General features: G+C 38.8%; 1 protein-coding gene across 2 annotated transcripts in view; it reads left to right on the top strand.

Annotated features, from left to right (window-relative positions):
* Positions 1-16,524, top strand: part of TGDS (TDP-glucose 4,6-dehydratase) — a 33,186-nt gene that overhangs the window by 3,076 nt on the left and 13,586 nt on the right. For both annotated transcript variants that reach the window (XM_074962586.1, XM_074962596.1), the window contains exons 2-5: positions 3,921-3,987; positions 6,098-6,166; positions 10,877-10,967; positions 13,875-14,017. In XM_074962586.1, the coding sequence (XP_074818687.1) occupies positions 3,921-3,987; positions 6,098-6,166; positions 10,877-10,967; positions 13,875-14,017 (370 nt within the window). The remainder of the gene's footprint in view (positions 1-3,920; positions 3,988-6,097; positions 6,167-10,876; positions 10,968-13,874; positions 14,018-16,524) is intronic.

The raw sequence follows: 16,524 nt of genomic DNA, 5'->3' as shown, positions 1-16,524 counted from the left end.
AACAGGAACACAGTCCAAAACAGAGCTTGTGGGGACACCCAGGACCCCTCAGTCAAGTCCTTCTGGGGGAGCAGGGAGCTTAGACCCCAGCCCTGGGGTTCCCTGTGTTCCTCCACCCAGCCCCAAACTGAAATTAAACCCACCCAGCAGGTTCCCTTCTGCAGCCTCTGTCCACATTCCTGGGCAGAGGTGTTACCTCCCCCTCCCCCTCCAGGCTCAGGTGACAGGTTCTCAGGTCTCCCACCCCCAGGGCACATTCCCAGGTCAACACTCCCCCCTCCCTGCTGCGTCACATCGTCACATGGTCTCCCACAGTATTCTTGCCAGCAAGTTAAAGTAGTATGGGCTGGATGAATGGACTATAAGGTGGATAGAAAGCTGGCTAGATCATTGGGCTCAATGGTTAGTGATCAATGGCTCCATGTCTAGTTGGCAGCCGGTATCAAGTGGAGTGCCCGAAGGGTCAGTCCTGGGGCTGGTTTTGTTCAATATCTTAATGATCTGGAGGATTGCACCCTCAGCAAGTTTGCAGATGACACTAAACTGGGAGGAGTGGTAGGTACGCTGGAGGGTAAGGGATAGGATACAGAGAGACCTAGACAAATTGGAGGATTGGGCCAAAAGAAATCTGATGAGGTTCAACAAGGACAAGTGCAGAGTCCTTCACTTAGGATGGAAGAATCCCATGCACTGCTACAGACTAGGGATTGAGTGGGTAGGCACTAGTCCGACAGAAAAGGACCTAGGGGTTACGGTGGATGAGAAGCTGGATATGAGTCAACAGTGTGCCCTTGTTGCCAAGAAGGCTAACAACGTTTTGGGCTGTATAAGTAGGGGCATTGCCAGCAGATCGAGGGATGTGATCATTCCCCTCTATTCGGCATTGGTGAGGATCCTCTGGAGTACTGTGTCCAGTTTTGGGCCCCACACCACAAGAAGGATGTGGAAAAATTGGAGAGAGTCCAGCGGAGGGCAACAAAAATGATTGGGGGCTGGAGCACATGCCTTATGCGGAGAGGCTGAGGGAACTGGGATTGTTTAGTCTGCAGAAGAGAAGAATGAGGGGGGATTTGATAGCTGCTTTCAACTACCTGAAAGGGGGTTCCAAAGAGGATGTATCTAGACTGTTCTCAGTGGTAACAGATGACAGAACAAGGAGTAATGGTCTCAAGTTGCAGTGGGGGAAGTTTAGGTTGGATATTAGGAAAAAGTTTTTCACTAGGAGGGTGGTGAAGCACTGGAATGGGTTCCTGGGGAGGTGGTGGAATCTCCTTTCTTGGAGGTTTTTAAAGTCAGGCCTGACAAAGCCCTGGCTGGCATGATGTAGTTGGGGATTAGGCCCTGGTTTGAGCAGGGGGTTGGACTAGATGACCTCCTGAGATCCCTTCCAACCCTGATATTCTATGATTCTATCTGCTAAGCTAGGTTGATTAGCCAAGCAAAGCGAGGTATATTCCATGACATTTCTGTTTGTGTATAGGAATAGGCATACTGGGTCAAATCAATGGTCCATCTAGCCCAGTATACTGTCTTCTGATAGTGCCTGATACTAGGTATTTCAGAGGGAATTAACAGAACAGGGCAGTTACCAAGTGATCCATTGCCTGTCATCCACTCCCAGCTTCTAGCATTCAGAAGCTTAGGGACATCTAGCGCATGGGTTGCATCCCTGACCATCTTGACTAATAGCCATTGATGAACCTATCCTCCATGAACTTATCTAATTCTGTTTTGAACCCAGTTATAGTTTTGGCCATCACAACCACACCTGGCAACGAGTTCCACAGGCTGTGCATTAAGTGAAGAAGTTAATTTTGTTTTAAATGTGTTGTGTATGTGAAGGAGCAAATAACGCTTCCTTATTCACTTTCTTGGCACCATTCATGATTTTATAGATCTCTGTTGTATCCCCTCCTTAGTTGTGTCTTCCAAACTGAAAAGTCCCAGTCTTTTTAATCTTGCCTCATAAAAGAGAGGCGATGGAGTTTATTCCTCATCGTTCCCTTGCACACATGAGTAAGAACTGAGTGTCAGGGACCCTGGGTTTTGAATCCTCGTACACAGGGCTCTTAGAAGCTAGTAAGTTCCAGCCTGCCACATAGGTGATACTTTTAAATGCTGTATTCAATCAATTCCAAAATTTCAAGGAATGTTTCAAGTATCAGTGGGCAGAATCCTTTGCTTTTTGGTGAAAATCAGAAAACTGGAAGGGAGAAATGGAGGACACGTAAGCACTCCTTGTGTCTGGATAGCAAAATTAGCAATTTCAGTACAGTGGCTACAGTTCAGAGTTACGAACTGACCGGCCCCGTACACACCTCATTTGGAATCAGAACTACACAATCAGGCAGCAGCAGAGACCAAAAAAAAAAAAAAAAAATTAAAAAAAATGCAAATGCAGTATAGTACTGTGTTAAACGTAAATTATTTTAAAAAAGGAAAGTTTAAAAAAAATTGGACAAGGTAAGGAAACTTTCTGTGCTTGTTTCATTTAAATTAAGATGGTTAAAAGCAGCTTTTTTCTTTTGCATAGTAAAGTTTCAAAGTTGTATTAAGTCAATGTTCAGTTGTAAACTTTTGAAAGAACCACCATGATGTTTGTTCAGAGTTATTAAGAACCTCCATTCCTGAAGTTTTAGGTACAATAGAACCTCAGAGATATGATCTGTAGATCATAGAACTGGTTAATCAAAGCCGTGAACACCTTCCAGCATAATATGCCCCATCTCAGCTCTGTTCATCCTCCTAATATTTTAAAAGTGTTGACAACCTCAATTACTTATTTTCAAGACAGAAATAAAAGAAATAAGAATGTTGGGGAGCCATGGAGAAGAAAGGGCATGGCAAAAAGAGTGAGGGACCCTTGCATGGGAGGCACATGGACCCCCGGCATAGGGGATTGGGTAGAGAATGGAGTACTGTAGTATGAGCACAGAGGGGAAGGAGGGACACACGGCCCCTGGCTTGGAGGGAGAATGAAGGACAATAGTATGGTGGAGGGGGATATGGGAGTGGCATACAGAGCCCCTTGATGGGGGTGGGTGGGCAGAGTTGACAAGAATCCCTGAAATAGATGGGCTGTGAGGATGGTCCACAGGGAGCTTGGGGGGAGAAATGGTATGCAAGTTGCCATTTCCCCCTTCTCTCCATGTTGGGGCTCTTTGTGCCCCCCACCTCCATTCTGCCCTCTTCCCAGAAGTGTCTGAAGCTCCTAGATTTGCTAACCAGGTGAATGGAGCTCCATGTGTGATGCATTTCTCTCTCTACCTTAATTGGTCAATTAAGGTGCAGAGAGAAATGCACAAAAACAAATTCTGAAATATGCTTAGGTGTAGAAACAAATGTAATGTATGAACAGAACCATGGTAAGTGAAAACAAATGTGGGGGTTCACAGCTCAGTATTGAAGCACAGATCATTGGGACTATTGGTGTGGCCCAGGATGGATCAGCTCTTAAAAAAAAAAAAAATGTTTGAGCTGGTTTAAGGTTACACAGATGCCAGTCTTGCAAACAGTCATTTTTTTATCTGTGCAGTGGAACCACACACCTGTAAATTTTAAAGCCATGTATAAGTATATGCACAATTGAGGTCAAAGATATGCTGATATGTGGTTTATACAGTTTGTTAGAAAACTCTGAAATTGAACAAATGAGATGATTTTATTGATTTTTGGGGGGGGGAAAGGGGAAGTGGCTAGAAAATCGGAACTTTAATTATAGAATAAAATTATTTCTCTAGCTTTTAATTCACTAACATTACATGCTTATTAAACAGATTAAAAAAAGAAAAATTAGCAAATTAAAAAAAAATCAGTGTATTTTTGTGTCAATTAGGGTTTTGTCTGTAGGCATCTGATATCCTAAAGTTCTCTCTATAATCGTAATTTAAAACAGAATTATTCTTTTTTTAAACCTGCAGTGCATCACATGTGGTTGTGTCTCTTGTAGAAAACTATCCAAACTATCTGATTATAAATCTAGATAAGGTACGTTTTTGTGTTCTTTTTTTTTCTCTCTAAAGAAATGTGAAATAATATGCATCAGTTAATATACAATATGTTGAAAGTTTGCTTGATATGGAAAGTTTTACATTAGACCTTGAATTTCTTAAAATTCAGAGTTGGCACGTTTTATGTGCTAATTTAGGGCCTGATCCAAAGCCCACCTCAATTCTGCTAACATGTTCTTTGTTTCACATACATTAACTCTAACAAACAAAGTGTTTTTATTTGGAGTAGCCATGAGTTTCAAATCCGCTTCTCAGCCATGTCATGCTTTCTACAGTGGGTTTGAAACTCCTACTCCAGACAACTTATTTGGTTAGACAGTGGTTCTCAATCAGGGGTATGCAGAGGCCTTCCAGGGGTACATCAACTCATCTAGATGTTTGCCTAGTTTTACAACAGGCTACATAAAAAGCACTAGCGAAGTCAGTACAAACTAAAATTTCTTAGAGACTTGTTTAATTACTCGATATAGTATACACTAAAATGTAAGTACAATATTTATGTGGAAATTCATTTATTTTATAATTATATGGTAAAAATGGGAAAGTAATCAATTTTTCAGTAATAGTGTGCTTGTATTTTTATGTTTTATTTTGTAAGCAAGTGTTTTTTTAAGTGAGGTGTAATTGGAGGTATGCAAGACAAATCAGACTCAAGAAAGGGGTACAGTATTCTGGAAAGGCTGAGAGTCATTGGATTAGAGTAGCGATTGCTCAACTGCAGATCTCATAAAACACAATCACTGAAAATCTCCAGGTAAGGTAATCCTCAGAGCAAAAGTTTCAAAGACTCTTCACCTTTACAACAAACTCTTTTGCACTTCATAATATAACCAACCACAACAGCATGTGTCCTAGCAAAGTCTGGCCCAATCCTGAAAATACTGGTACAGAAGCTTAACTTTACTCATGTGAGTAATCCCACTGTAGCAAATGCTTAATCATATATGTATTCTTAGAATCAGAATCTATAATGTTATCTCTACAGGGTGAAAAAAAGAGTCTGGGAATTTTTAAAAAGAGGATCACTTTCAAATGTTTCCTCTGCCAAAATTTAATATTTTACCCCCAAATTATTGAAAATTAAAGGACCCATGAGAGATTGTATCTAAACTTTTAGACTGTTTTCAATTGAAGCATAAAACAGAAGTGTTTTAGTCCTGCTTTATGTGAAAATCCCAATGTAACTAAGTAATGCCACTGGTTTGTGCCCTGAGAGTATGGGGATCGAGCAGTCCCTCCAGAAGATTTAAGGGCAGTTCATTAATAAATACTAGACAAAATAGCATTTTTAAAATATTTAAACCTTTTTGTGTCCCAGTGCACCCAAGTGGTTCTTATATAAAGCACAAAGAGTTGAGTGTTTTGGCTGGTCACAATACTTTCTGTGCTCCTTTGCCTAAAAATACAATAATTGGCCTTGGAGTTATGATATTATGCAGTTACATTATAAACCTGTTTTTATACCACAAAGAATTGTGCAGAGAGTTGAGTACACAACTTGACTTGTTAATGATGTATCCATGGAATAATGACAAGGTCTTTTGAAATCTTCAGTGAATTAATCTAGTTTTCAGCAACTTTTTGAAAGCAGATTATGTCTGAAAGATTGTGAGGGAAAAATCTCATTTAGAGAAAGCACAGCTGACAACTTCCATAAATTCCTTCCACACACTCTCTATTACAGAGCATTCATATGAAAATGGCTCTGTTTTGGAAGACTTAACTGTTTCTCATTTTTATTTCCCCATCTTATAATCATCTGTTTTGGCTACCAAATGATATCCGAGAGTTATGTTGTCAACAAAGTAAGTGTGGGCAGATGGATCAATTCTGGGGGACTAGGATTCTCAGATTTTATTTAATTGATTATTGCTAGATTGTAAATCACCACATAATGACACACAATACACCTTTTAAACAGAGAAGTTGACCTCTCTGCAGATTTATTTTAAACAATAGTTTAGCACCTTCTCCTCAAGACTGTTAATTAGAGACTTGCTCAGTTAGTAAATAAGCAGAATCTAATATAGAATCTTTAAAGAAAACTCCTCTTCATAGTAATATTCTGTTTTGGTTTTTTTCTTAAGCTGGACTATTGTGCAAGCTTGAAGAATCTTGAAACCATTTCTGAGAAGCAAAACTACAAGTTTATCCAGGTATGGCAGACTTTTTAGTAGCAAACTAGCAAGTTATGGTTGTAAAATCTGAGGTTGGACAGGCTTTTATATCTGGGCTTCTGCAGAACTGAGACCTGATTTGGGAATCTCCGTCATTTTCTTCTCATGGAACTATGGCTTCTGCTTTTGGTTACACTATATAACTTCCACTTTTCGCCATGTGTATATGGGTGTGAACATGGCATATTACTGCATACTTCTGATACAGTTGCTGTAATCTAAAAGTATATGCCACCAACGCATGGCGTAACCCCTCAAAAACTGAAAGACATAACTATAGACTAAAGGTTAGAATTTAATCAAGCCTCTGCATCATAATGGAGTGATCTTTGTTTTACTCTCCTAACTTTTGGGCTAACTTTATGAATAACTGTACTTTGGAGTATCAAATTCAGTATTCTGCTCTGGCAGTGATCTGTATTATATGGGCTGCTAGTATATTCTATTATGTCAATTCCTGTGCGCTTGTTGAGCTGCTGGTAATGTTATCTGTTCCATGACTCAAAGTCTCAACTGTGCTTGGAAGATTTCACAAATGTGTGTTTAAACATAGCCTGCCCGTTTAGAAGCCTTAAATGCCTGTTTATCCTCTGGCTTCCTCTTTCCCACTGTTCAGATATTCAGTTTAGTAACATAAGTGTAAACACGTGAAATGCTATGAGTTGAGAGGCATGACGGCTAAGGAGGCATGTGGCATTGCTGAAGAAGTGGTATTTACAGCTTTTATAAAGGTTACCAGTTTAAACCCAATTTCATACCGCTGCCCTAGTCAGACTGATACAATGCCTGGTTATAGGATGGCATGATATAGATTCCAGGGAATGAGTGCAAGTGTAGACAGCAGAATGACCTTGTATGTGCATTAGTTATGAGTATTGAAGCGGAAATTCAAGATGAGAACACAGACCTGAATCCTGAGCTTCTGTGACTAGGGGCTTTTCTGAATGGGGGAGTTTCTTTGGTATGCTGTTTTTTGCTATAACTAGTTTGGTGTTGGTAGATCAGGTGGTTGGGCTGTTGTCATGGAGGTCTATGCTGCTGTTGAGCAGGTGCTGCTGGCTGATCATAGAACCTGGAAGCACCATAGAAAGTTATTGATGGTGGATTTGCACAGTGGCGTTTCGAATTGTATTGGGGTCATTGATGGGACCCAGGTGTCCAGTCTTTGTCCCCAAAACCAGACCTCCGAGTTCATTCGGAGAAAAGTGTATTTCACCAGGATGCTGCAAGACCTGGCTGATCACTATGGAAGGGCAACCAGGGTTAATATGGGATAGTGTGGGAATCTGTGATGCTAGGAACTTCAGAAACTCAGCATTGTTTTATGCAAGGAAAAATGGGACACTTGCTCCCAAGACCACTATGAACGTGAATGTTGGTGTGATTCCCCTGTCATTCTGGGAGACTCAGCTTACCTGGTTTATGACGGCTTACTGGGGGCTTGGATAGGAGAAAGGAGCTACTTTGTTAACATTGTGAACAGCAAGAGACGGTGCCTCTGCAAAATGTTCCAACTGGTCAGGGAGCCAAAGTCGAGGATGTGAATGTGGCATGGCTGCTGATGTAATAGGTATGTAACTTCATGTGTATGAGCTTGCCATGAGGTGGAATCACAAAGGGGTGTACCTGGGAACATGCTAGTATTTAAACAGGATGGTGACATCCAATCAAGATGATCCCAGAGCAGTAGCGAGCATACAGGTAGACAGGCTGACCTAAATGTGAAACAGTGCACTGTGGGATGGCAGTGGAAGGACTTCCAGAAGTGGTATGGTTAATCTGGAATAGGGAAGGGTCCATACAAACCATATTCCAGTATAACTCACTCCAAAATAGTTGTGTATCTTCCAAAGAGGATTAATTAAAGTGGGATAAGATGCCAGATAAGGTTAAAAAAACCCAGTGTGTGTGGACACAAGGCAATTTATACCTAATAACTTTCCTATATATAGACAAGCCCTACCATTAGGGTTTCTCCTGCTGTTTCTTCAGATAAAATTAGGTTAGATGGTGTCCCCTCTTCTTTTAAAAACAATATACTGGTGTAGTAAAGAGCTTCTTTTCCCTGACAGATGAGGGGGATTGTTCTGCAAGTTACTTAAATCTTACATGCCTCAGCTTCCTCTTTTGTAAAATGGGGATAATACTTCATTACACACCTCACAAGGGTGTTGTGCGGATTAGTTAGCTGATGTTTGTAACGTGCTTCTGAAACTGGGAAGAATGTTAATGTAAAAAATAATTGAGCTGGTGATATATTTTAAGATTATGAGACCATACTACAAAGTATGTAGTTATACCAAGTATTATGTGCTATTCGTTGCAAGGGCCAAAACCAAAAGCCAGCAGGTTCTAATATATGTGTATAATTTTAAGAGTATTAGCATTGTTCAGCATTCCCCACTGAAAATTACTGGAATTTTGATGACTCAAGGGTGTATTTCTCTGGAGGTAGAATAAGGAACACACATTATTTTAAATCCTTCACCGACTTTTTGCAAACGCACTGGTTTCCGTAAAAATGGGAACTCAGCAACCTACAGTAGAGTTGTCAAAATCTGTGAACCTTCAGTAGCAAAGGCTAAGTAATGCTGATGCTGTTTAAAGAACATTTACTAGTGTGTGTTAGCTTTGAGGTGGAGAAATGGGAAAATGTCAACCTAATGTTGCCCTAGTGTGTGTTTTGGTGTGTAGCATTTTGATCAAAGGTAAACTAACACCTTTGCCTGTGTAGTTATACAGAATAGTTACATTATTGGAACTATTGCCAGCCAGTTCTGAAAACTATGAACTGGATCCTAGAATGATCTTCAGTTCAGTTCATCTTCGTTTTTTTTAAAGCCAGTAGGTGTCGCTGTTCATTCACTAATTATTCATAACATCTTTATGGTTTATGTATAGTATAGCTAAAACTTGTAAGTAGCTTGAATATTAGTATTGGAGATGTTTATAAAATTTCTAGTGGTGATAAATTTAGCTTCATATTTAATGGGTAATGTACATAGATTAATCCTGAGATTTAAAAATCAAATATGATTCTGAATATATTGGAGAACCTTGCTTGAAAAGCATGAAGTACATTTCTATTTCCTCATTTTTAGAGGTAGCTATAGTTTGTTCTCTATTAATGCATAAACTACAGGAAAGCATAGTTTTTGAATTACTTTTTTAAAAAATTAGATATGTGATTCTTTTCTTTGTTTTTAGCAGTGCTTTTGCTTGCTCTTTGAAGACTTTTTACTTTTTTTCCTATGGGCTGTTTTAATTTTCTGTTAACTGACTTATTCTTTCAAATAACAGAACTTTTGACCCTGTGGCTTAGCCTATGAATTCTGGCTTCACGAAGATTGTTTTAGGGGAGAGTTTTTTCACTTGCTGTTTTTGTGATAGTTCACATTCCAATTCATGAAAATACACTCCGAAGTTAATGTGCAAGTGCTGAAGTAAACTAATTAGATAATTTCAAAGATGTAACTTTTGCAGTTTTCTCTAATAAACGTAGTGTCTCTTGCCATTGCTAATTCACTTAATATTTATTCTGTGTAATTTAAAAACTATTTTAACATTGACTGTGGCTAGTTCTAAAATTTAAGAATATCCTTCTTTTATCATCACCAACAGGTTCTGACAAGGAGGCTGTTGGTTTGAATTCCCCCCTCCCCTCATGAGATCGTGGCTTTTTAATATGAACTTTATTCAATTAATGAGTATAGGTTAAATTAACTGGTCATTTTATATTTAAAGTAACATTTCTGCTATTTTAAGAGTATGGCTAGTTTGACTGCAAGTATGAGGGTTACACAGTATTTTATTTCTTTAACTATAAAATGTGTTGAGGGAACAACTGAATGACACTTGGACATGATTTGGTAATTTATTTTATGTAATAGCTTATTGTAAGTATCAACAGAGTACTTCCCCTATGATTTTATGTTTACAGATTAACAGTTGTGTTATAGGGTATTACACACTGCCCAATTTGTATACCTTGCTGACCTAATTAGGCGACTGACTACTGATTATTTGCCTTGCTATTTGAAGAGTTGGTTAGGAGTATGTTGGTGCAACTGCCAGTAGAATATGTTTGCATCCAAAATGAGAATTTGGTGTGAGGGAAGAGAAACCGTACTAGCTGAAATGGAATTGTTCATCTCACGGCTCCCCATTCCCTTCACCCTCTTCAGAAAAAATACATATTTCTATCTCATGAAAAAGGAAGTTTTTGAGTTAAAAATTTCCAACTATAATTTAAGAGCGTTAATTCAGTGCAGGCAGAGAGTCTGGAGGGGGAGAAGACTTCTAGTATATTTTACAGTGATAGACGGCAATGCCAAAGGGTACATTCTTCATAACTCTGAGCCAAATTTGTAAAGCCCTTACTCATGCTGGTGAGCATTTACTCATTGAGGTAGTCCCACTTGTATGTAAGTGCTTAGCTCTTTTTGATTCTTGTGTACTATGTTTTTTTAAAAATAAGCTATTCAGTAAATAGGGACTGACGTGGTAGTATTACGAGTAATCAGCAGGAATGCAGTCCTGCATCAAGTCATGGATAAAATGAACAAAACAGACTACATGCTGTTTTCACACTATAGATAAAACTTGGTAGAGTTAAGAGTCGTGACTCCATTATTAAAAGCTGACTTGGATTGCTATCTTTGTTTTTCATCTAATTGTTTTTCTCTTTAGGGTGACATCTGTGAACCCCGTTTTATAAAACTACTTTTTGAAACTGAGAAAATTGATATAGTACTACATTTTGCAGCACAAACCCACGTAGGTGAGCCTTGTTGCATGTGGTTATTGTAATAAATCTTCTAGGTGTTTTGTTTGAAATAAGTAACCTATTCATATTGATGCTGTTTTCATTCCTGTCACTTCATATTAAACTAAAGGACGATAATTGTCTATTTATTATAGCAACACCAAGTAGCACCGTTAAGGCTCAGGGTCTGTCAGCAAGGCCAGATTAAGGCATAAGATAACTAAGATACAGCTTAGGGCCTCACAATATGAGGGGCCTCTAAAAAAGAAAAAACTGACTCCATTTCAAATGTTATCAAAATTGGCTGATAAATAAAGGAGATGGGGGGGAAAAAGGAAATTCTCTCTAAATATAGACACTTTCGTTCAAATATGACAAATATACACATCTGGCTATACAAATACCCTTGACCTCTGTTACCCTTCACTAATTGTTTGTTATTGACAGGTGGGAGGCCAGGCTGAGGGGAAGAAAAACAATAATTGCACTTATAAAATTAGTATTTCTATGAGTAAGTCTGCTGTCAATCTCCTAAGGCAGCATTTTGTTGGCCAGCTGCTTCTCGTATACTGTCCCCCTTGGCTGGTAATAGCTGGAAGGCCTCCATCTTTTGTTTACGGTCCAGCACGCTCAGTCATATAGTGCCTTCATTCCTCTTTTTTCTTAAGAGTTAGTGTGTTTTTTCTTCTTTTGATCTTTTCATACATACTGTTGTGTATTTTAGGGCACACCGCTTTCTGCTTTATGCACTATTCATGCTTCACGTGATTGAATTTGCAGGTGATCTCTTATGGACTTGGGTTGAGTGGCTCTTGAGGATAAATTTGTGTTGGCTTCCCTCCGTCAGTTTCAAGAACCCTCACAGTAAATATCAGAGTGCTGACAAAAGGATAGATAGAGGGTTTTGAGAGAAGTGAAGGAAGATATACTTATATATCAAAATATTCTGAGTACTTGCTGAGCAAGTTATTTCAAACTATGTGCATATATGATTTATAGGCTTTAATAGGCTATGATATTCATTATATTTGCTTGAATTTAGGCTAGCTTTTCTCACTTTCTCAGTGCCTGTCTAGAGATTACCAGTCTCTCTTTTCTGGTAAATTCTTTTTCTTTCACGCATATAGCTTGTTATCACTGTGTGTCCGAGGTGTTTACTCGAGATTAATTAATTGTCCTGGAGGAGACCGAGGCTAGAGAAGTGAACACAGAGAGCTTTTCTTGCAGCATTTTCTAGGCAGACATCTATCCACCCAAGCATTCTGTGCATCGAAAGTGACAAACTCCATAGCTTATAATTTGAGGACACCATCAGTGACTTTGCTCTCCAAAAATCACAAAGGAAAATGTTTTAAATTTCAGTGTTAAAATTAATGTGATGTGCAAACAGACATACGGCAGGCTGTACAGCTTCCTTTAAGTAAACTGGTCTGTATAGCTGATTTTGTGTTGTAGATATAAAGTTTTCGTATCTACGAATTAAGAAATCATAGATGAAAATGTTAATTTGAAGCTATTTTATAATGCAAACAGGCATATTGCAAGACATATGTTTTAGTTAGATTATTATTCTGTTTTTGTATATATGCATATATAAAGCTTTCGTGTTTATATATTCAGTGTCCTTTCTGTGAAAATAACTTTTTTTTTTTTATGGTATGGGGCATCTTACACTTGACATAGCTTATCAAAATGTCATAATCCGGCCCTTTCTATCAGCATTTCCATTACAAACGTATTTTCAGAGGTTTATAATCAATGAGTCATGTAAACATCCAGGAAAGTGCAGGACGCCAAAGGATTTTAAAAAAACCCTACACTTAAGTGCCTAAATACGAACTAACATTATTCAATGGAACTGTCAAGAGAAGGTATCAATATGGTAAAGTCCACTATTCACATGCCTTTTGACCACCATTATCTGCTCTCCGCACCGTAATTCATCTCCAGTGGTACTGCTACCAACATTCCAGACTGTGAGCAGTTTCAGTCAGCTCCTGTTTTCTTAAAAGCTACCAGCTAGAGAAAATATTCCTTTACTTTTTTTTTTTTTTTCCCCTCTTACCATTCCCCCACACCATTCTCCCTCTCCCCCGAGAAATTATACTGGTATTAGGTGCCGGGCATGGTTCATTTTTGGTCCAGGGATAGGTTTAAAGTTTAGCATCACAGGACCATCCTGACTAGAATGGGACCTTTGTACCATTAGACAGAAAATTTCCTTCAAATTTGTTTCTTGCACTGTCAGTTCATGAGACTGGGCCTTAAAAGGTTACTTCAGTGCCCTCCTCTCCCCCACCCCACCCCCATGCACAATACCTTGAACATCTGTAGTACTTGTATTAGGAAAACCTGGCTTTCTGGATTCTGAACTCCTTTTCACAAACCAAGACATTTGGATTGTAAGTCATTTGTGAGACTTTGGACTGGGTGATGCCCTTTTTGCTCTCAGGTCAGATGTGAAAAGTGTCACCTCTCCCCTTCTCTATAGCCGTTCATAAATTGACCCCCTTCTCTGATGCTTCCCTTTTTTTACTAAAAAAAATTTGGCTTATGAACGAGTATATACAGTAGTTAACTAACACTACTGTAAAGGCAAATATAAGTATTCGGCAAACGTTTTATTCCTGGTTGTAGTTCACCCTGGAATTGGTCATGGTTTGTTACCAGGTACAAATGTTTGTCTTGGAGCAGATATTGGGAGTGTCTATATTTGTCTTTGCCAATTAACATGATTATAATCAAGTAACTCAAGTTAAAACACCACCAAAAACTTTCATCTCTACAGTGCCTCATGATATGGTTCACTGTTAATCTCTTTATGCCAAGTCATCTTTTTAAAGTCTTCAGTGCCTGAATTAAACTTTTTTTCATTCTCTACCCTAGTGAGATTAAATTTTAAAATAAACTCATTCCTTGTAGATCTTTCATTTTGGCGTTCCCTGGAATTCACCTATGTGAATGTTTATGGCACTCATGTTCTGGTCACTGCTGCATATGAAGCCAGTGTGGAGAAGTTCATTTATGTCAGCACAGATGAAGTATATGGAGGTAGCATTGATGAGGTGAGCTTGAAAACACAGCTGTATTTTTTGTACCTCTGCAATATGTTTTATGCATATTTTTAAAGATTTCAAACAGAACAAAATAAGATTTTAATAACTTCCCATGACTTCTGTGAATGAACTATCGTATACTGTCTGTGCTGTTCCTGAAGATGATGAAACTTATAAACAAGTACTGATGGTTACTAAAACATAGTTTAGTAACAGTCTCTTATTCATCATCTTTTATCATTTGTGCATTACAGTTAATGCAAAATGCCTAGAACAATGAGTAGACAGTAAAAAAAAAATAACAAACAAAAATGCATTTGAAGAAATAAATTTTAAGTGGTATGGAAAGAACGTCCTGTCACAAATTCTGCCCAGGGAGCTTTTGAGCCTGTCTTTATTTAAAGAACATTTTATTCTTTCTGCCATTCTTTGTGTGTTGTCTACTTAGAATGTAAGCTTTATGTGGCAGGAACTTGTTTTGCTATATATTTAAGGGCTTGTGTACATGGTAAGTTACTGTGTGGCAAGCCCGGGTGTAAATCTGCCTGGTTTGGCGAACTACACTTTCAAGTAGTAGTATGTCAAGCTGCACCCCTGGACATTCACTGAGCTGTAGCAGTGACAACAGAGGATGTTACTGTGCAGCAATCTAGTGCACTGTAGATTCACACCCTGGGTTGCAGCACAATAACTTGCCATGTAGAAAAGCCCTAAAATACCGAACACACTTTTGGGCATTTTGTAAATAAGGAAAGACATAGCCTTGTTTGACAGTTTGTGGCAGTGATTCCTTCATCAGTGCAAAAAGTAATGGCGATAACTACTTCTCAGTATTGCGGGGAAACCTTACTGATTACTACCCATTCACAACTTCTTTTTTTAATCAGCAGGGAGAATTGTACAACTTAAGCCCACTTTGATTAAAAGAAAGAGAAAAGGAATACTATTTCTCATAGATTAATCCCAAAATTAAGACACATAGATAAACATAATTTGTTGGGGGAGGGTCAACATGGTTTAGTAAAGGGAAATCATGCCTCACCAATCTACTAGAACTCTTTGAGGGGATCGACAAGCATGTGGACAAGGGGGATCCAGTGGATATAGTGTACTTAGATTTTCAAAAAGCCTTTAACAAGGTCCCTCACCAAAGGCTCCTAAGCAAAGTAAGCTGTCATGGGATAAGAGGGAAGGTCCTCTCATAAATGATCTGGAAAAAGGGGTAAATAGTGAGGTGATTTGCAGATGATACAAAATTTTGATAAAAGTGGTAAAAATTTGCAGATGATACAAAACTTAACAAGATAGTTTAAGTCCCAGGCAGACTGCAAAGAGCTACAAAAGGATCTCACAAAACTGGGTGACTGGACAACAAAATGGCAGATGAAATTCATTGTTGATAAACACAAAGTAATGCACATTGGAAAACATAATCCCAACTACACATATAAAATGATGGGGTATGAATTAGCTGTTACCACTCAAGAAAGAGATCTTGGAGTCATTATGGATAGTTCTCTGAAAACATCACAATGTGCAGAGGCAATCAAAAAAGCAAGCAGAATGTTGGGAATCATTAAGAAAGAGATAGATAATAAGAAAATATCATATTGCTGCTATATAAATCCATGTACGCCCACATCTTGAATACTGCGTGCAGATGTGGTTGCCCCATTTCAAAAAAGATTTACTGGGATTGGAAAAGGTACAGAAAAGGACAACAAAAATGATTAGGGTATTGAATGGCATCCATATGAGGCGAGATTAATAAGACTGGGACTTTTCAGTTTGGAAAAGAGACGACTAAGGGGGGATATGATTGAGGTCTATACAATCATGAGTGGTACAGAGAAAGTAAATAAGGAAGTGTTATTTACTCCTACTCATAACACAAGAACGAAGGGGTCACCAAATGAAATTAATAGGCAGCAGGTTTAAAACAAAAGGAAGTAGTTTTTCCACACAACGCTCAGTCAGTCTGTGGAACTCTTTGCCAGAGGATGTTGTGAAGGCCAAAACTATAACAGGGTTAAAAAAAGAACTAGATAAGTTCATGAAGGATAGGTTCATCAATGGCTATTAGCCAGGATAGTCACGGATGGTGTCCCTGTTTGCCAGAAGCTAGGAATGAGCGACGGGATGGATCACTTGATGATTACCTGTTCTGTTCTTGGGGCACCTGGCATTGGTCAATGTCGGAAGACAGGATACTGGGCTAGATGGACCTTTGGTCTGACCCAGTATGGCTGCTGTTATGTTCTTGCACTAAAGAATTTTATATGGCCTACTTTGGATCTATATCCATTTAACTAAGAGGTTCTCATCTCAGATCTACCAATTTGTAAGGTTACGGATCGTAGCAAATTAGTGATAAGAGAGTCTTTTTCAGTACCAATTGCTTCTAAATTGCGGCAGACCCCACTGGGATCGCAGGGGTATGTTGCTCTAAAGAACTCATCCAGTCTGGGGTATAGCTGTGTGTGGGTCTGGAGATTGCCTTCAAGAAAGTAGAGAGA

This window comes from Natator depressus, chromosome 1 (genome assembly GCF_965152275.1).
Source record: "Natator depressus isolate rNatDep1 chromosome 1, rNatDep2.hap1, whole genome shotgun sequence".
Taxonomy (NCBI): domain Eukaryota; kingdom Metazoa; phylum Chordata; order Testudines; family Cheloniidae; genus Natator; species Natator depressus.
The sequence above is the reverse complement of the archived record's forward strand: the minus strand, read 5'-3'. Positions and strand labels throughout refer to the sequence as shown.